Here is a 21,146-nt window from a genome sequence, read left to right on the forward strand (position 1 = left end):
ATGTAAGATAATAGGATGTTGGGTTATGGATTGGGTCGACCCAGTTCGAAATGGACTGGGTCGTTTGGGAAGATTGGGCCATTTTTTGGGCCTGTGGCTTGAAATCGAAGAAGAGGCCCAATTCCGACTTTCTTTATATTTTTGCTCTCTTTTCTTCTTTTATTTCTCTAAAACTAAATTATAAAAATACTTAACTTATTATTAAGAACTAAATTAAGTTATAAAAGTGCAAATTAACTCCCAATAACAATTAACGCACAATTAAGTAATAATTAAGCATAAAATTATATATTTGGACATTAAATGCTAAAAATGCAAACGATGCCTATTTTTGTAATTTTTAATTTTTTTTATAAAACAAATTTAATTACTAACAATTGTATAATTAAATCCTACATGTAAAATACGACATATTTTTGTATTTTTAATAATTTAACAAATAAACATGCACAGACAAACATACAAATAGTTACAAAAATATCACAAAAATTGCACACCAAGGAAAATTATTTTATTTTTGAATTTTTTTGGGAGTAATTCTCATATTGGGCAAAAATCGCGTGCTTACAGCTGCCCCTCTTTGCCCGAAGACACAAAGGGTTTTCGTGCAAAGATAAAGCGAGCGATTTTTGCCCATCCGAGTACTCCGCGTGAAGCATTTTTTGAAAAAGATTTGACCGAACCTTTGCTTCAAGGTTTCCTACATATCCTGGGCTAAACAGGAATCAGGTCAATGTAGTTCGGGAAGTTTTTGGTAGCTGGGACTACTGTGGGACTGCAATGTTACTGTTGTTGCATGCTATTACTACTGCTTACCGATCTCCTTGTTACATCGTGCTTAAAAAGAAAACAAGAAGCTAGACTAGACTGCAATTTGTTCTTGTTGCCTTGCTTTCTTGTCTGCTTGTATTTTTTCCGGTGCTTTTCTTCTTTTTGACACATGCACTTGAGTTTGTGCTGGGACCTCTTGTTGCAACCTTCTGCTTCCCAGTGCTGGGGATTTTTATTGTTTCCTGCTGGGGATTCCTGTTGTAACCCTCTGTTTTATTGTCCTCTGACTTGATCTTGAAATGTATGCCTCTGTTCTATGGGCGGGCTCCCAACTTCAACACTTGAAATGAAAAGACTGAAATGTATGCTCTGTTATATGGGCGGGCTCCCAACTTCAACACTTGAAATGAAAAGACTGAATGTATGCCTCTGTTCTATGGGCGGGCTCACTTCAACGCTTGAAATGAAAAGACTGAAATGTATTCCTCTGTTGTATGGGCAGGCTCCCAACTTCAACACTTGAAAGGAAAAGACTGAATGTATGCCTCTGTTCTATGGGCGGGCTCCCAACTTCAACGCTTGAAATGAAAAGACTGAAATGTATGCCTCTGTTCTATGGGCGGGCTCCCAACTTCAACACTTGAAATGAAAAGGCTGAATGTATGCCTCTGTTATCTGGGCGGGCTCCCAATTTCAACGCTTGAAATGTAAAGACTGAAATGTATGCCTCTGTTATCTGGGTGGGCTCCCAATTTCAACGCTTGAAATGTAAAGACTGAAATGTATGCCTCTGTTATCTGGGCGGGCTCCTAACTTCAACGCTTGAAATGTAAAGACTGAAATGTATGCCTTTGTTCTATGGGCGGGCTCCCAACTTCAATTCTGGAAATGTAAAGACTGAAATGTATGCCTCTGTTATCTGGGCGGGCTCCCAACTTCAATGCTGAAAATGAAAAGATTGAAATGTATGCCTCTGTTCTATGGGCGGGCTCTCAACTTCAACAACTGAAAATGAAAAGACTGAAATGTATTCCTCTGTTATATGGGCGGGCTCCCAACTTCAACACTTGAAATGAAAAGACTGAATGTATGCCTCTGTTCTATGGGCGGGCTCCCAACTTCAACACTTGAAATGAAAAGACTGAAATGTATGCCTCTGTTCTATGGGCGGGCTCCCAATTTCAACACTTGAAAATAAAATGCCATTCCTCTCTTCAGGTGGGCTCCTGCGTTGTCTTCCCTCGAAACTGCTGGGGATTATTTTGCTGGGGATGACTTTTCCTTTTCTTCCTTACCCACTCTGGGTTGCTCGAAACTCTGTCGAGGATGCTTCTACATCTCGATGATCCACTGGGGATAACACTGTTGTGGATAACTCTGCTGAGTAAATATGTTATCTTACTCCTTCCAAAATTACTTCATTTTGAGTAGGATGTTTCATTCCTCTGCAAACTACTTCCCCCTTTTTCTTTCTTTTTTCTTTTTTTTTGAAATGAAAAGACTGAATGTATTCCTCTGTTATATGGGCGGGCTCCCAACTTCAACCAACAAATCACCATTCTGTTCTTTAGGGGGGCTCCTGACTTCAACCAATAATGTCAAAAATAAAACGCCATTCTATTTTTCAGGGGGGCTCCTGATTACTTAAAATTTGAATTGTATTCCCTTATTCTCCAGGTGGGCTCCTGATTGCTGATACTTCCATTGTATTCCCTTATTCTCCAGGTGGGCTCCTGATTGCTGATACTTCAACTGCTCTTCCTTGTTCTCCAGGTGGACGCCTGATTGATAATACTCCAACTGCTCTTCCTTGTTCTCTAGGTGGACGCCTGATTGCTGGGGATAATACTACTGGGGAAGCCTCCTTTCTTCCCCTCCTTCAAATTCAATTTTTTTTTTCAACACATCTGGGGATAAAAGTGTTATCTTCTCGGGATAACGTTGTTGAGGATAACGCTGCTGGGGAATTTTATCCTTTCAAATCGATGATTCATTCTTCTGGAAGCTGTTGGGGATGATAATGGCTCTTTGCTTTTCTAAGCACAAGTGTCATCCCTTTGTTCTGTCTGTTGGGGATAACTTCCTCCATTGAAACTTATTATGTTGGGGGCAACATTGGTTCTAAGACCATTTTCCTTGAGATTGGTGTTATCTTTATTCTTCCCCGAATGGGTACCTGACTTCCAGAAAATTTTCTAAATGAAAGGAAAATTTTCTGCCCCAGTTTGACAGTCTCCCTTATGGCATGCATTTCTGTCATCAATGCCATTTCCTTTACCTGTTTCAAATCAAACAAAATTTGTTAGTTTAAAACGTGGTGGTTGGTTGTGATACTCCTACTGGGGATGGCTTTTCCCTTTTTCCTTCCATGCTCTACGTTCCAAAACTTGTTGGGATGATATTATTTGCTGGGGATAATCCCTTTCTGCTGGGGATATCCCTCTTGACACTCGTCAATCCTTTTGTCAATTCCCTTTTGCTGGGGATATCTTTTTTGACACTGGCCTCGCGCTTGTTCCTTGCTGACTATACCACTTGGATGTATTAGTCAGATCTCATCTTGGAAAGCTGATGGCATATTTTGAAGTCATTTCTCATTTGTTCTGACCAAACAGACTCTACTGGGGAATTTCTCTATGAAAGGAAAAAGATAAAAGGGAACAGAGTAAAAAGACAAAGGAAAAAGATGACTCTTTAACAAAAGAAACTATAAATAAAAACCTATCAAACGCAGATAACGACTCTAATGGTCATGACATGCACATGTGGCCTATCCTCCGTCGTCAATCATCTTTCAAGACCTTCAATTGGCAATTCCCCATCTGATTCTCAATCTTATTCGACTTGTAGTGCCCAAAAGGTTTTCACTATCAAGTCTCTCTCATTTTGGTTTTTCTCTCAGTTTTCATCGCCTTATGGTGCCTGTGAAGGTTTTCACCGATAAGACTCTCTCATTTGTATCACTTTCCAGCTAGGGATTTGGAGTGTTGCTGGTATGACTCTCTCTGCTGGAGATTAGAGTCCTTTCTGCTGTGGAACAGAATGTTATGTTCGCCGGTAAGACTCTCATTTGTCTGACTTGGCATCTTTTGCAGACTGGTCAGAAGGTCTTTCTTTGGACCGTAATGTGGGTTTTGGATAGGCTAGAAAGAAAGGGTATTAAAGGCTCAAAAACAAATCATATTTGGGGTTCAAAATTACAACCTTCGAAATCATATTTGTTTACAACAAGCGCAACCCTTGCCCCAGTTTCTTGCTTGGGGATTATTTATTATTATATTTTTTTTACACCATGTACACTGTGACTATTGTGGCCATTATGCACCCTATGACCGAGCCGTGAAGCGCCTACGTATCATCTTTGAGGAATCAGGTCAAACGTAGTTCCCAATTCCTCTGTTTTCATTTGACTTTTTTTTTGTTATCATTTTTCTCCTCTTCTTTTTTTCGTTTTTTTTTTATTTTTTATTTTACCTTCCAGGCTCGTATTTCCTAGTCGTTGCTATTGATTCCGAACGAGGGGTATGAAAAAAAATAAATAAGGCTCAAAGGGGGGTAACGAAGGATAAAGTGTTTAGATAGCAGAACAAAATGCCTTCGTCATTCCAGTCTTCAAAACATGCCAAGTGCAAACAACACAATTGATCATAGATTTATAGTCTCTTCCGATGGTGCTGGACTTGACAAATATGTTAAACACTTGCTTTTTCATTTGTCATTTCTAAAGCACCGTTGGGCGACACTCTCACTCTCATGAACGACCCTCATGCCAATTTGGTGAATCTTGCATTTAACGATTTTCTTTATGTTTTACTTGCCCCAGTTCCACATGACTCGGGCTTCAAATAATCTCAAACCGTTCTTATTTCCCTTAAATGCTTTGATCACCTTCCCAGGGTTTTATGATTAACTTTTAAGATTAGGCCCAAACTGGGTGCGCATGTCATGTCCCTAGAATCGGCATTGAACAAAAATGATAAAAGGACTAAACAAAAAGATGACTGGAAATAACAAAAGACCGGCTTTGTATTAGAATACCGGCGAGATGGTTTGAATAATAAAACAAACAAAACAACCAGAATAAAATCCTAACACAACCTCGACAAAACTTAAACAAACTGATATGACAAAATTGGAAAGATAGGAAGGTTTGACACAAGAAAATATTCGGATTACAACCCTAAGAATAATCCGGACAACAAAAATGACAACAAAATAAGCCACCACCAGCTTCTCTTTTGCTAACCAAGGAACGGAGCGTCTTCCCATTTTATCAAACTTGGCATCGTAGCCACTGAGCTTCGCATCAGTATTTCCTAGACCATTACCAACTTCAATATCATCAACCTTAGTCAACAAGTCCCCAATAGGATTCAAGTGCTTCTGTTATCAGGCCTAATCCCAGCAGAGTGTGTATCATGAGGTGCAAGTAAAGGATTCTGGGTGTCATTGTCTGGCTTACCACAAACCAACCACCTTAACTTTATTTGGGAAACAAACAGGTTAGAATGGACTCCGTCGGTCCTCATTAACAACATCTTTTTTTTTCTTCTTTTTTTTCGATCTTTCATTTTTTTTCTTTTTTTTCTTTCTTTTTTCATTTTTCCTTTTTTCGATTTTTTTCAATTTTTTTTTTCATTTCATTTTTTTCTTTTTCTTTTTTTTTTCATTTTTTTTGTTGTGGTCGAATCTTATGGAGATTGCCTACGTATCATGACCCCGCATGAATCAGACCTTGCGTAGTTCGGCCAAAACAATACTAAACACATTTTTTTTCAATTTTCATATTAAAATAAACTGGGTTTCAAAGGTTTGAAGATGACCCACAAACTCGAAAATCAAACAACCCACATATTCTAATCAAAAGATTTACAAAATCAAAACAAAACGCCAGCTCCCTTTCTCCGTTTGACAAATGCATCCAAACGGCTATTTTTGCAAATGTGGCCACTTCCAAATTTCACATGAATTTTGAGGTCAGGGAGGATTATTTTATGACACTTTACAAACTTGTCCGTTCTTTTACGAATATAGACTTTCGATAACTGAAAGATACTCTAAGGCTATTTCGGCAAGAACGGTTTAGGACGCGGCCGAAGCTGGCTCGGCTTATTTTTTGACAAAAAATCCAAACGGTATTCACCTGACCGTTGACTTTTTTTTTCTTTTCAAATTAAAATAAAAACCTGGTGTTGCAAACACGGCCTTTCAGCGCCTCGGGGACGAAGATTTATAGGGCTGTGTGGGTCAACTAGACCAAAAATCCTAAACATGACCCAAAAGGTGGCTGTTTATGCAAAGTCAGCCTTCCGGTGTCCCTTTCGGGAACATTCGGCTATTTATGACAAAACAACATCACCTGACTTATTCGTGACGGAATTAAGATTTTGACATTTTTTTTTGCTTATTTATTTATTTTTGGCTATTTTAGCAAAAGAAGGGGGTTGGACCCGATGAGGGTTGCCTATGTATCTCACATCCGGTGAGAATCAAACCCGCGTAGTTCGGGCAGATTGGATACGGGTGAGAATAAAAAAAAATAACTAATTCAGAGAAAACATATCTTTTTTTCTTTTGCTTTTTCTTAAAAGGTGATGAAACATGTAAAATCTTTTGGATTTTCTTTTTCTTTTTTTTTTTATTTTTGATTTTTCAAAAATGATAAAAAGTGCAAAGAATTTTTTTTTGAATTTTTCATTTTTTTAAAATTTGTTTTTTTAAATAAAAATGTATCAAAACATAACCGGCCATATTTGCTTTATCGTCGCACTTCACCCTCTCTTTTTCCTTTTTTCCTTTTCATTCACTCTCAATTATCATTGGTCCGCCAAATGACCCTTTTACCCTTGAAGGAATGCAACATGTAGCACATAGGATGCATCAAGATGGTCTTTTTCATTTCAGGTTGCTAGCCCTAGACAGACCCAACCCCTGTGTTGAGTCCCCTAAGTCAAATGCATCATGATGCAAATAATCGCTCCTACTAGGGATCCGGCATGAAGTCATGTTATTTTATGTTCAAAACCTGAGTCGGTATTCTAGACTGTGTACCCGAGCGGACAACTCAAGTCGAGGAGGGGGCAACTTACCGGGAACCAAAAGGCCATCCGGCTTCGTAACTTGTCCGAGCCTCTTTTTTATTTCAGGGTATAACACTAACAGAATAGGCAATCTCAACCAGTAAGCACATCCCCGGAGGTGAAGAGAGAAGGGTTCGACACAGTTTATATATACAGTCAAATAATATCAAAGTGGTAAAAGCAGCATTTAGCACATTAGGCTCAAACATGTAAAAATCAGATAAAGCCAAATATAACAATTTATCTAAGCTCAAATTTCAAACCCTGAACCAGTGGTTCTGGTTTCCATATCCCCAGCGGAGTCGCCAGAGCTGTCACACCTCCTTTTTCCGCCCCCGCGGAGTGCAAGGAGTTTTTTCCAATTAAAGGACAGTCGAAACGGGATTTGTTTATTTATTTCAGCGTCGCCACTTGGGAGATTTAGGGTGTCCCAAGTCACCAATTTTAATCCCGAATCGAGGAAAAGAATGACTCCATATTACAGTCTGCATACCAGAAATTCGGATAAGGAATTCTGTTAACCCGGGAGAAGGTGTTAGGCATTCCCGAGTTCTGTGGTTCTAGCACGGTCGCTCAACTGTTATATTCGGCTTGATTATCTGATATAATACGTATTATAAACTTATGTGCAAATTTTATCCTTTAGCCGCTTTTATTATTTTTTATTTATTGTTATTATTTTACGAAGAATTGCAACATTGTGAAAACGTATTTCAAACCACGTTGCAATCAATGCACCCGTGGTTATCGACACATTCGACTCCGTTGAGATTTGGATTTGGGTTACATAAATGCACACCCGTATTTAAGAAAATAACATTGTTAAATACGCGCCTAAAGCGACTAGCGTATCATTATTTTTGGGTAGGGCCGTGAAATTTGCTAAAACGGCTCCTCCCGAATTCTAAGCAATTAAATGTACATTTATTGAGGGCCCCGCAATCTATACATTTTATTAAGCGAGACTCATCTCATTTATTTTAAATGGACAAATCTTAAAGCGACTACATTTTTCTATAAAAATTAGTCTCTAAAATAAAGAAAAAAAATCCTAATTAATTACTAGCTTTTATTTTATTTATTTAAGAAAGCATGACATACTAATTGCTAGATTAATACAAATATTGATGAAAAGGAATTTTATTTAAAAAAATTTGAAATTATAAATAAAATAAAAATTTGACAACTAATATTTAAAAGAATCAAATACAGCTAGATTAAAACCCAGCATTATTATAAAAAAAACTATTGAGATTAATTATTCACGACCATTTGAAACTAGATTTTAACCATAATTACTAAAGCTTTTTAGAAAGTCTTTTAGACTTAAACGAAGTTTCTAATCTTGCCTGAACTCAAATGCCTTAATGCCTAATTTACGAAACTTAATTTAAATTCATGTCTTAGCTAAATTTAGCTAGTTATTCATGATTAACCTACTGTTGATAATCTTGAAACCTTCATAACTAGTGAATTAACCTGTTTTGCCGAACTGATTCATTAAAGACTAACTTATGTTATTTTTTCTTATTCCATTTATTATTTAGTAATACATGAAATAGCTTAAATACAATCAACAAAAGGAATAAAGAAAAACGAAATTAAAACTTCAAAATTTCATTCTTCATATGTATTCATGCTTCATATTTCGGATTACAATAACCAGCGTGTCAGTTGTGTACCTGATATTGGAAGCAAAAGAAAATGAAGATGAGAATCAGCAGCAATAATAACAGTACAACACAGCAACAACTGCCCAGCAACAGTAACAACCCAGTAACAGACCGGTGGAGTAGTAATCCCAAAACAAATGCTTCCAACTTTTATGAAACAACAACAATTAATGTTGATTTCAAACAATGAAAGAAAGCAGAAGATTTTTTAGTTTTTTTTTTATTTGAAAGTTTGAATATTTTTCGGAATTTTTCTCTCTTAAATATTCAACTTTTTTTTTCCTCTTATTCTCTGTCCGTTTTTTTCTCCCCCATCTGATTCAAGACTTCTCCCTATTTATAACACATTCCCAACCCCTTTAATTAACTAAAATCAATCCCTTTCTCGTACCAAACCCATTATATTTTCACTCATCCCCATTACATTAAATAAATATATCATCACCAGCCCATTATATTTTGTCCCTCATGCTTCACTAAACAAATATAAGATTCCTCCCCACTAAATTTTGTCTTGTCCCCCCTTTATATTAAACAATTATATCACAACCCACCCCATTACATTTTGTCCCCCATGCTTCATATAAAAAATTACAAAATGTACAATTCCTAAACTACCCCTCCGACCTTATTGCAATTACTATTTTACCCCCAAACGTACTGCGATTTACCAAATTACCCCATCAGCTATAACAAATCAATTAATCAAACTCAACCAAAATATAGTCAATATGACCAATTTCTACATAAATTCAAACAACAAATCTCATGAACATGATTTCTTCAACATTTCAACAACAAATCACATGAACATGATTGAACAACAAAGAACAACTAAAATTTGATTGAACAATATTTTTAGCAACAAACAAACCTATTTTCAGATTCAACAACAACAACAACAACAACAACAACAACAACAAACAAACAAGTATATTCAAATTTCTAAATTCAATAATATTGAACTTAAAATCAACTCTAACAACATTACAACCAACAATTCCTATATTAAACTTAAACAAGATTACGAGACAAATTCAAGAAATAATCATAAATGATAAACAAGAAATCAAACTATACAAATTTCGGATTCAAGATCAACCAAACAAAGTATGAACATGAATGAAAATATTCAATAAAAATAACAAACAAACTTTGTTCAAACTTCGAATTAAACTTAAACAAAACAAATAAACATATTCAAATCACTAATCTTCAAATAATCAACTAATCTTTCTTAAATTAAATCCAACAAAACTTATAACAAAGATGCATGATCCAAAAATTAAAACCAAAACATAACTTCACATTAAATTACTAAATTAAAAACGAACTTCAAACAAGATGAACACGAACTAAATCTATATTAACAACAAACAACAAATTTGAACGATTTAAACTAATACCTTTCTATATTAAAACTAAACTAACAATTCCTTTTTACAAAAATAAATAAAATTAACATGAAATAAATTGAAAAACAATTAATTAAATTTTCATTTGAATCTGAAAATTAAACCAACAAAACACATGAACAAACTAAAAAAAATTAATTCAACGATGAACAAACAAGAATGTTAAACCCAAATCTTAAACCCACTAACCGGATCGAAACGACGATCGAAGAAGATGGTCGTTTGGCGTCGTTTGAAGATGACGCAGCAGCTACAGTAGTAGTTCCAGGAGCAGCAGCTCAACACGATGGAACAGCAGCAGCAACACGTCGGAGCAGGCAGCAACGCGACATAGTAGCAGCAGCGCGAATGGAGACGAAGACGCAGCGGCAGCCATGGGAGCTCGAGTTCGAGCTCGATGAAGCTCGTCAATAGCTGGTCGTAGCAAAAGCAAGCAGCAGCATGACGGAGCAGCAGCGGGCAGCAGCAAAACGCAGCAGTGGGCAGCAGTAAAACGCAGCAGTGGCGGACAGCAACATCTCCAAGACTGTTGCTTCTTCTTCTTCACCTCATGTTGCTCGTTGGTTTTCTGTCCAGCGGCGACGAGGTGGTTTCGAATCAGCTGCTCGACGGGCAGCAGCAGTAGAAGAAGCAGACGATGCAGCAGCGGGCAGCAACAGTAGAAGAAGCAGACGATGCAGCAGCAACTACGAAGAAACAGACGATGCAGCTGCGCGACGGGGTTCGACGGAGTGTTGGCTGCGTTTTTTATTGAAGAAAGAAGATGAAGGAGTTGTGCGTGTGTGAGTGTGTTGGAGGTGTGAGGGACGGGGGGAATGGCAACAGCCATGGCGGCCATGGGAGGGGAGCTAGGGGTGTTTTTGGAGAAGAAGAAGATGAGGAATGGGGGGGGATGGGTTTTTAGTTTTTAGGGTTTTTCTTCTTTTCTTTTCTTTTTTTTTGTTTTGTTTTGTAAAATGTAAGATAATAGGATGTTGGGTTATGGACTGGGTCGACCCAGTTCGAAATGGACTGGGTCGTTTGGGAAGATTGGACCATTTTTTGGGCCTGTGGCTTGAAATCGAAGAAGAGGCCCAATTCCGACTTTCTTTATATTTTCGCTCTCTTTTCTTCTTTTATTTCTCTAAAACTAAATTATAAAAATACTTAACTTATTATTAAGAACTAAATTAAGTTATAAAAGCGCAAATTAACTCCCAATAACAATTAACGCACAATTAAGTAATAATTAAGCATAAAATTGTATATTTGGACATTAAATGCTAAAAATGCAAACGATGCCTATTTTTGTAATTTTTAATTTTTTTTGTAAAACAAATTTAATTACTAACAATTGTATAATTAAATCCTACATGCAAAATACGACATATTTTTGTATTTTTAATAATTTAACAAATAAACATGCACAGACAAACATACAAATAATTACAAAAATATCACAAAAATTGCACACCAAGGAAAATTATTTTATTTTTGAATTTTTTTGGGAGTAATTCTCATATTGGGCAAAAATCACGTGCTTACAAAGGGTATACATCACAGTGACAACAACTTGAATAGGTATCTTAGTATGAATATTGTTATCTTTTTCAAGTACAAAGTACTAAAGCGTCGTACAAAAGAGGCAGATAACGCGAGAAGCAGCAGAACGAGCAGCTGTGTGCCTAGCTTTAAGTGAATACAAATCTCCACAAGTTTATTGATTAAAGAATAAATTACAGCTCCTTTCTCTGAACATGGTCATAGGGAAAAAAGGCTACAAGAGATGAACGTCGCAGCTAATAACTCTTGAGTAACATACTGCAGTACACAGAAATCTAAAGGAGGAGATAGAGAAGGAAGCAAGAAGTACTGACTTGTTTCACCTAGCAAGCAGAGACACCAAAAGGAACAGAGTAGTAAGCCATGAACCAAAAAAAGGAAAAGAAAACCCAAACAGAACAGAAGGTATTGCAGATTTTATTGGCAGTCACCCCTAATCGGATATCCATCCAAGAGCAGGTGTTACCCATCTGGAAGAACAACTGACAGCAGCAGAAGCAAGAATCGATTCGTCTTCCACGTCGATAGAGGATTAGAAAGCGCGTATTGAAGAGAGTGCGAAGGGAAAAGGCGTTGCAGAAAGTACAAAGTGAGCAGAGTGACAAAAATACCCCTGCTTTTGGATCAAAAGTAGGGACCTAATTGTAAATTAGGAAGCAGGATGACGAAGAGCCCCAACTCCCGCTTCTAAATAGTAGTAATATATACTAGTTAAGATAACCCGTGCTATGCACGGGCCCAATATTACTACTAAATGTTAAAGTCAAAATAACAGGGGCTAGTAAGTTTTTAAACTGGTAATTAAAAAGTAGTCAGCATTTACAAAGAAAAATGACCACTATTTTATGTGGAGATAAACTCCTGATAAAAATACCTTAACTGAAACACGGCATGTTCCAGTGTAATATGCTAGATTTAGGAGCTCTTGCGTATAAACTTCTAGCATATTATATTGAAATTCCAGCATATTGTGCGGAAATCTCATATGTAAAAAAATTTGAACTCCTACATATTATGTTGAAATTTTTTATGAATTTTCAAGAGTGTTTTTATTCAGATTTTGTTTTTACATAAAAAAGTGGCTAATTTCGATTATATTAAACTTTGACAAATTTTTAATTAGCAGTTGTAAATCATGATTTTTTTCTCAACATTGAAGTGTAATTTCATTCTCATTGTTCCAAAAAAAAAAGACTCTTATATTAGAGTTCATCTTTAGACGACCAATAAATATTCCAAAATCACTCATAAAATAGAAATATCATAATTTTGCTTGAATATAAACGGTAGAATGTCATTGTTAGATAAAAGGCAATTATTATATATTACTGCAAGATATTTGAACCCTTTTTTCCTCATTCAGTGAAATTTTGTAAAAGATTTCCCCCCTAAATTACCTGTAATTATTTGACTCTAACTTCTATAATATGAAGTATATTTTTGTTTCAAAATATGGTGACCTCATTTTATTTTGTATAAGTTATTGTTCCTATTCTGCTTGTAATGTGTATACAGTGGTAGATCCAAGATTTATAGGTCGTAGGTGCTTTACTGATTTTAATTTAAATTCTAGATGGTCAAGCGTGGTCATAGTGGGTGCTCATGATCAATTAGTGAAGTCTTTAGGTATTATTTATAAATATATTATATAATTTGGCCAAAGCCAATGGGTGCTTCAGCATCCATATGTCCAAAGGTGTATCCGCCACTATGTGTATATCAATATAAGAAAACTTATAACAAAATTTATTTGCAAATTATGTGTATTTTTCTCATTCTTTTATATCTACCAAGTGTAAATAATTTTACCAAAGTTTGTTTATTTATGATTCGGAATAGAAAAAAGTAAATAATATTTCACTCCAAAAATTTAAAGAAAGTATTTTTCTTGTTCATAAAAAATCCTTTTAATGATAGTTGTCTATGTTTCTCAAACACAACTACACAAGTTATCCACCAATTAGTTTCATCAATATTTCTTAAAATAACGAAGGGTTTACTTCCTTCAAAATTTTTATACCATTTACCCTATATAAAGAGTTCCATGTTCTAATTAGATCATTCTAATAGTTATAGTTATGCACTTACAAGTTTATTTTATTGATTTGTCTACTCATATAGATCACTTTTTTTGTTCATTTGAACTTACGATATTAACTTGAGATAATTATAGAATTTTGCTCTAGAAATAAAAAGAAAAATAGATGATCGGTGCAATTTAGTTTAGATTTATAGCTTCCAGCAAAATAATCACTTTGTATTTGCAAATATTTTACTGTACTCAAGGGGGAGTTATAGTACATTACAAATGTTATTGTATTTGTATGATCTTTTTGATAGGAGCTCCACAAAAATAATATACTATAAATCTTGTAAAAATAACACTAAAGAATTTTTGTAGAATCAATTTTATTTATAAGAGGGTCATTTGCTCAGTCAAAGAGGAAATAGGTTAATTTAGTAGCAATTATTTATAAACTAAGGGAGTTAACGGAATTTTACAATTATTTATAATTAAGTATATGCACTTAATTATCCAGGATTTCCGGTATTGATAGTGTTCGTATTATAATCCTGGCATAACTTTGTCAACGAATCAAACAACAAATAGTAAATTGGGACCAAATCGACGATTTGCAAAATAAAAGGATCTATTTGCAATTAAGCCATGTACACAGGCTTTATTGTAATTTACAAAAATTGTCCAGCGGGAGTGTCCATTTATACACTTGTTCAGTAGACAACTGAAAAACAAAGCGAATCAACAATGCAATCCATTAACACTTGTTGGATTTCTCCTGTCCATTTTCTACAAATTAATGCTTCAAATTTGGAGTCAAAGACTTCAACTTTAGAACCCAGAACCAAAATTAGCTCAAAGCCAAATTCTGCAACTGATATTATTAATAGTGAGAATATATCTGAAAAGGTTGAATCTTTACCGTTTCATGTGAAGTCAATCACTAGTACTTCAAACCCTTTTGTTAAACACTGCCTTAAACTTCGCCAGAGTTCCTCTTATCGCCATTCTCATGGTTCTGCTCTTCTTGTTGGCTCTACCCCTATTAGGTAAATTCTTTTTTTCCCTTTTTTGAACACTTTAATTGGCTCTTTGTGTTTGTTTGGATTATTTCATCTGATTTAATCAGTAAATTTTTAAGTTACTCAGTTTTGTCACTAATAGCCATGTATTGAAGACAGTGAAATTTGTTAATTTCAAAATAACTACTATCTAGTAGTGGTTTATTTAAAAAATGAGATACTTTTAGATAGAGATGATAATGGGGCGGTGCGGGGCGGGGCGGGTCAAAAGAAAAAAATTTAAAATTTATGCGGGTGTGGGTTTAAAAACTTCATCAAAGAAGGAAACATAATTTTTTAACTTTCTGAAGATGAAATTGATTCCACATAATATATTAAAACAAAATAAAGTTTCATATTGTTTGAACTTTGAACCCAATGCTTGCACGTCAAGTTCTTATTCTTTTATGACAACTTCTAGTAATGTAATATCTAACACATAATTATTAATCAATTATAAATCTTATTTATTGATCAAAGTGTTATCCCTTATTTTGCTCAAATTATGACTACTGATTAACAAAAAGGAAAATATCTATTAATTTATCTTGACAGAGATTTTTTGTATTTCAGCTAAAAGATTAAAAAAAATTAAAACTAACAAAATGAAAAAGAAAAACTTATGCGGGGCGGGTGGACGTGGGTGTGGATGTGGGGCGGGTGAACGCAGGTGCAACTGCTATGCGGGTCGGGGCGGCTTGAAATTGCGGGTTAAGAGAAAACCCGCCCCGCACCGCCGCGTACTGCTTGCCATCCCTACTTTTAGCTTGAGTATTCAGTTAGATAATTCTCCTTTTCTTTTTCCCATATGTATGTTTTTATTTTAATTTTTTTGTTTTTAACCTAAGTTCTATATTGAGTTTAGCCATTTCATGTCCTTAACTCGATGTCTTAGGCCTTGTTGATTGTTGTTCGCTAAGGCTAAGTCCTTTAGCTTGAGACTCTAATTTTAGTGCCAAGCTGTTATAGTAGTTGGATTGTGAAGCCCTTTGCGTTAACGCTGAGTTAGAACTTAGAAGATTATTTATAACCTGTTTGACCAAGCTTCCAAAATCTGTTTGTTTTAACAAGTATTTTTGTTATAATGCTTTTCGAAAAGCACTTTTGGAGAGTAGCAGTTTGTTTTTGGCTAGTAATTTTGAAAAACAGCTTCTGCTACTACCCAAAAACACTTATCTATTTCCTAAAAGCTTGGCCAAATACTGCACTTTTGGCATCCCAGAAGCTTGGCCAAATAGGCTATTAGTTCCATAGGGGCTCGCTTTCTTTTGATATATCATAGAATCTCGAAATACTTGAGAAAGTAATAGCAGAGATGATTGAAATGTATGATGATGTAGTGAGAAATGATGGAGCATTGATCTCAAAATACTTACCTGATAGGACCAAACTTATTGTTGTATGTGAAAGTAGACAAAACAAAAGAAAGAAAAATAAAAAAGAGATGAAAATATGATGTAAGCGCTTACATCGACATTCTTGTGATGTAAGCGCTTACCTCAGCATTCTTATGATGTAAGCGCTTACATCGGCATTCTTATGATGTAAGCGCTTACCTCGGCAGGGCATTCAAATGCCTATAAAAGGGGTCTACATTTTCATTTGTAGAGCATCCCAAAACTTCTTCTTTCTCTCTTCAATTAATAAAGAGCTATTCTTTGTGTGGCCGTGGAGTAGGCAAAAATTGCCGAACCACGTAAATCTTGTCTTGTCTTGTCTTGTGCAATTTATTGTTTTTCTCTCCTAAATATCCTTTTCCTTCTATTATCTTGACACGCTTCCCCAACAACTGGTATCAGAGCACAGACAGTGTAATTCTGGTAGAAAAGTACAGTATTGGTGCAGGTACTATTCACAAGAATAGTGCGACACTATTGATCATCGTTACTATTCACAAGCACTATTCACGTAAATTATTTTTGTGAAAAATGACATCGGAAGAAGGGAAGGTTAAGATTGACAAGTTCAATGGCAAAGATTTTGGATTCTGGAAAATGCAAATAGAGGACTGTTTGTACCAGAAAACATTACACTTACCTCTAACCGAGGTGAAACCGGAGACTATGTCCAAAGCGGATTGGGATCTATTAGATCGCCAAGCTCTTGGTGTGATTCGTTTGACGCTAACACGAAATGTGGCGTTTAACATCATTAACGAGAAGACCACTGCAGGCCTGATAAAGGCGTTATCAAATATGTATGAGAAGCCATCTGCTTCAAATAAAGTCTATTTGATGCGTCGATTGTTCAACTTAAAAATGACAGAAGGTGGATCAGTCACGGAACATATCAATGAGTTTAATACAATATTAACTCAATTGAGTTCTGTTAATATAACAATTGATGACGAAATCAGGGCGTTGATTCTACTATCATCTCTACCGGAGAGTTGGTCTGCAATAGTAACTGCAGTTAGCAGTTCATCAGGAAGTACCAAACTCAAATTGAATGATATTAGAGAGTTGGTTCTAAGCGAAGATATTCGGCCGAAGAGAATCAAGTGATTCCCCAGGATCTGCTTTTAGTACCGAAAGCAGGGGGAGAATCAACCAAAGAGGACAGAGTTACGGTCGTGGCAGATCAAAGTCAAGGAGAAGAGGACAATCCAAAAATCGCAAGGACATTACTTGTTGGAATCGCAAGGACAGTTGTTGGGAAGCGTATCAAGCTAATAGAAAGAAAAGAATATTTAAGAGAGAAATGCAATAAATTGCACAAGATAAGACAAGACAAGATTTACGTGGTTCGACAATTTTTGCCTACTCCACGGCCACACAAAGAATAGCTCTTTATTAATTGAAGAGAGAAAGAAGAAGTTTTGGGATGTTCTACAAATGAAAATGTAGACCCCTATTTATAGGCATTTGAATGTCCTGCCGAGGTAAGCGCTTACATCATAAGAATGCCGATGTAAGCACTTACATCATAAGAATGCTGAGGTAAGCGCTTACATCACAAGAATGTCGATGTAAGCGCTTACATCATATTTTCATATCTTTTTTATTTTTCTTTCTTTCGTTTTGTCTACTTTCACATACAACAATAGGTTTGCTACTGTAGTGACCCTTTTTATCGCAATTCCAACAAGTAATGTTCTTGCGATTTTTGGATTGTCCTCTTCTCCTTGACTTTGATCTGCCACGACCATAACTCTGTCCTCTTTGGTTGATTCTCCCCCTGTTTTCGGTACTAAAAGCAGATCCTGGGGAATCACTTGATTCTCTTTGGCGAATATCTTCGCTTAGAACCAACTCTCTAATATCATTCAATTTGAGTTTGGTACTTCCTGATGAACTGCTAACTGCAGTTACTGTTGCAGACCAACTCTCTGGTAGAGATGATAGTAGAATCAACGCCCTGATTTCGTCATCAATTGTTATATTAACAGAACTCAACTGAGTTAATATTGTATTAAACTCATTGATATGTTCCGTGACTGATCCACCTTCTGTCATTTTTAAGTTGAACAATCGACGCATCAAATAGACTTTATTTGAAACAAATGGCTTCTCATACATATTTGATAACGCCTTCATCAGGCCTGCAGTGGTCTTCTCGTTAATGATGTTAAACACCACATTTCGTGTTAGCATCAAATGAATCACACCAAGAGCTTGGCGATCTAATAGATCCCAATCCGCTTTGGACAGTCTCCGGTTTCACCTCGGTCAGAGGTAAGTGTAATTTTTTCTGGTACAAATAGTCCTCTATTTGCATTTTCCAGAATCCAAAATCTTTGCCATTGAACTTGTCAATCTTAACCTTCCCTTCTTCCGATGCCATTTTTCACAAAAACAATTTATGTGAATAGTGCTTGTGAATAGTAACGATGATCAATAGTGTCGCACTATTCTTGTGAATAGTACCTGCACCAATACTGTACTTTTCTACCAGAATTACACTGTCTGTGCTCTGATACCAGTTGTTGGGAAGCGTATCAAGCTAATAGAAAGAAAAGAATATTTAAGAGAGAAAAACAATAAATTGCATAAGACAAGACAAGACAAGATTTACGTGGTTCGGCAATTTTTGCCTACTCCACGGCCACACAAAGAATAAATCTTTATTAATTGAAGAGAGAAAGAAGAAGTTTTGGGATGATCTACAAATGAAAATGTAGAACCCTATTTATAGGCATTTGAATGCCCTGCCGAAGTAAGCGCTTACATCATAAGAATGCTGAGGTAAGCGCTTACATCACAAGAATGCTGAGGTAAGCGCTTACATCACAAGAATGTTGATGTATGCGCTTACATCATATTTTCATCTCTTTTTGATTTTTCTTTCTTTTGTTTTGTCTACTTTCACATATAACAATAGGTTTGGTCCTATCATTGATCTCAAAATACTTACCTCATAGGAGCAATCATGAGTTGCCTTGTGCTTTTCATGTTTCCAATTGAATGCTTATAATGGACTATCGTTCGTTCTTATAATGGAACTATGTACTTCTAGTTTAAGCTCATTTTCATCTGTTATAGATACGATGTATAGATCGGCAAGTTTCTTCTGAGTATTTTCTTCTGAGTATTTTCTTCTGACCTATGTCCTTTATTACGTTCTCCCTGTTGAACTGTTGGTTTGTTATCTTTTGCGCTTGTTCATATTTTTTACTCATTCTTCTCATTTTATTTTTGTTTTATTTTATTTGCATTCTTCAATCCGCTTATTTGAAATTTTGAGCGACGTGGCCCTAGAGCCTAGAGATACTTTTTGGTTTGTCATTTGAAAGTTTGATCTTTGAAGAGGTATATCTTCCTGTAAAAAATTGATAAGTAGAAGGGAAATCTCTAGAATTAGTCCAGATTTAGACAATGTTGTCTTGGTGCTGATTAAACTCATTTATCTGACCTTTCTCAGGGAAATATATTGTTTTCAAGAAAGAGTACAAGAGAGACCTATTACATTTGAATGCTTACTTGTACTTGATGAAGCTTCTGTACCCGACGACCTAAATCTTCAATCAGTTCGCGTTGTACGCATCAGCTCAACGGTGATGAAGAAACTCTCTGGTTTACAGTCCATTGATTCTATTGAAATGATTGCGTTAATGAAAATACCCTCAACATTTCACAGTGTTGATGATGAGTTTCTAGAGGAAGACTGCACTAGATGGTTCCAGAATGCTCATCGAATTCTAGTTCTTGATGGAATCCAGGTAATTTGGACTCTGATCTTAGTTACCTTTAGAATCCGTTGCTTTTTCTAGTCAGAAGAATCTGGGACTGCTAATCAGCAGTGACCAGGAATGCTACTTAAATCTTTTTTAGACTTTTCTTTGGTTTGACACTAACCCATTAAATGACTGTCAATGCATTAAATGACACTAATATTGCTTTCGTCAAGGCTTTCTTAATTTCCATACTGATTGATGCAGGACCCTGGTAATCTTGGCACATTACTTAGATCAGCGATGGCATTTGGATGGGTAAGGGGATACTTTAACTAATTTTGATTTCAGAGATATTGTCCTTTATTTCCTTCAATGGTCAATTCCTTTGTGCTCTTTAGTACTGCGTATAACTGAATTTGTTTGACGTTTTCACATTCTCAGTGTGGTTACTGCTTCACTAAATTATATTTGTCTGCGAAGGACAATGTTTATTTATTGATGCCGAATCTACTTTATTCATTAGGGGTTCCGTTCCGATTATGATCATGTCAATTGATACTTGTGGTCAAGCACTAGTAATGCTTTTTGTAACTGAAAAATAATCTTATCAAAGTTACATAGGATAAACATTCTAGGCTCTATTGCACATTAATAATATGCTAAAGCAAGTACCATCTACAAATTGGATCTATCTTTCCATTCGCTGGAATAATTTTCCAACTAAGTAAAACTCCTCCATCTTTTGGCAGGGCGGTGCCTTTCTGCTATCTGGCTGTTGCGATCCATTCAATGAGAAGGCGCTTAGAGCTAGTCGAGGAGCTTCCTTTCAGCTCCCGTTAGTCTCTGGTGGTTGGCTCCACTTAGATGCTCTAAGAAACCATTATAACATGAAGATGCTGGCCGGCCATCCTGCAAATGATCAACGGCCAAGGAGAATTTCTGGGCTATCTCGAGCCTTTGCAGATTCGTTAGCTGATACGCCTCTGTGTTTGGTTTTGGGCAGTGAAGGAGGGGGCCTTTCCGAGAAAGCTAAGGATGCAAGTGAGCTTGTGAGTATTCCAATGGCAGGAGAATTCGAGTCTCTTAATGTTTCAGTAGCTGGTGGAATATTCTTGTACATGTTACAACCTGAAAAACCATAAATCTTTAAGCTCTGTTTCAAGTATTCTCATCTTATTTCAACCAGCAAGGATTTTGAAAGAAGCAGACATAAATATAGTCACCAAATTAAATGACCTAAAGAAGCTCGCCGGCGGAGGCGGAGTCATAATTTCAACCTTATGGATTTTGGAACCACGACTTCAAGTATTAATGATTGGGTTCTAAATTTAATATTTATACATATATCATAAATTCAAAACACCAAATACATTGTTTGAGCAAAAGCTATTGGGTTCGGCTGAACCTGTAGGTCGGCTTGTGCCTCCGTCCCTGCTTGTCGGGACAAAACACAAAAGCCAACCCTGGACAC

General features: G+C 36.1%; 1 protein-coding gene and 1 long non-coding RNA gene across 2 annotated transcripts; one reads left to right on the plus strand and one right to left on the minus strand.

Annotated features, from left to right (window-relative positions):
* Positions 1-8,437: 8,437 nt before the first annotated feature.
* Positions 8,438-12,553, minus strand: LOC142178878 (uncharacterized). Its single transcript, XR_012707078.1, has 2 exons — positions 10,129-12,553; positions 8,438-8,533 (listed from the first exon to the last, which is right to left on the minus strand). It is a non-coding gene; the product is annotated as an uncharacterized LOC142178878 (long non-coding RNA).
* A 1,661-nt stretch (positions 12,554-14,214) lies between these two features.
* On the plus strand, positions 14,215-20,840 carry LOC107772732 (uncharacterized). The gene is made up of 4 exons (XM_075248660.1): positions 14,215-14,550; positions 19,423-19,720; positions 19,940-19,990; positions 20,425-20,840. Exons 1-4 carry the CDS (start codon positions 14,249-14,251, stop codon positions 20,815-20,817), a joined length of 1,044 nt encoding a protein of 347 aa, XP_075104761.1. The 5' UTR covers positions 14,215-14,248; the 3' UTR covers positions 20,818-20,840.
* The last annotated feature ends 306 nt before the right edge of the window (positions 20,841-21,146 follow it).

Source organism: Nicotiana tabacum, unplaced genomic scaffold, assembly GCF_000715075.1.
Source record: "Nicotiana tabacum cultivar K326 unplaced genomic scaffold, ASM71507v2 Un00011, whole genome shotgun sequence".
In the NCBI taxonomy this organism is placed as follows: domain Eukaryota; kingdom Viridiplantae; phylum Streptophyta; class Magnoliopsida; order Solanales; family Solanaceae; genus Nicotiana; species Nicotiana tabacum.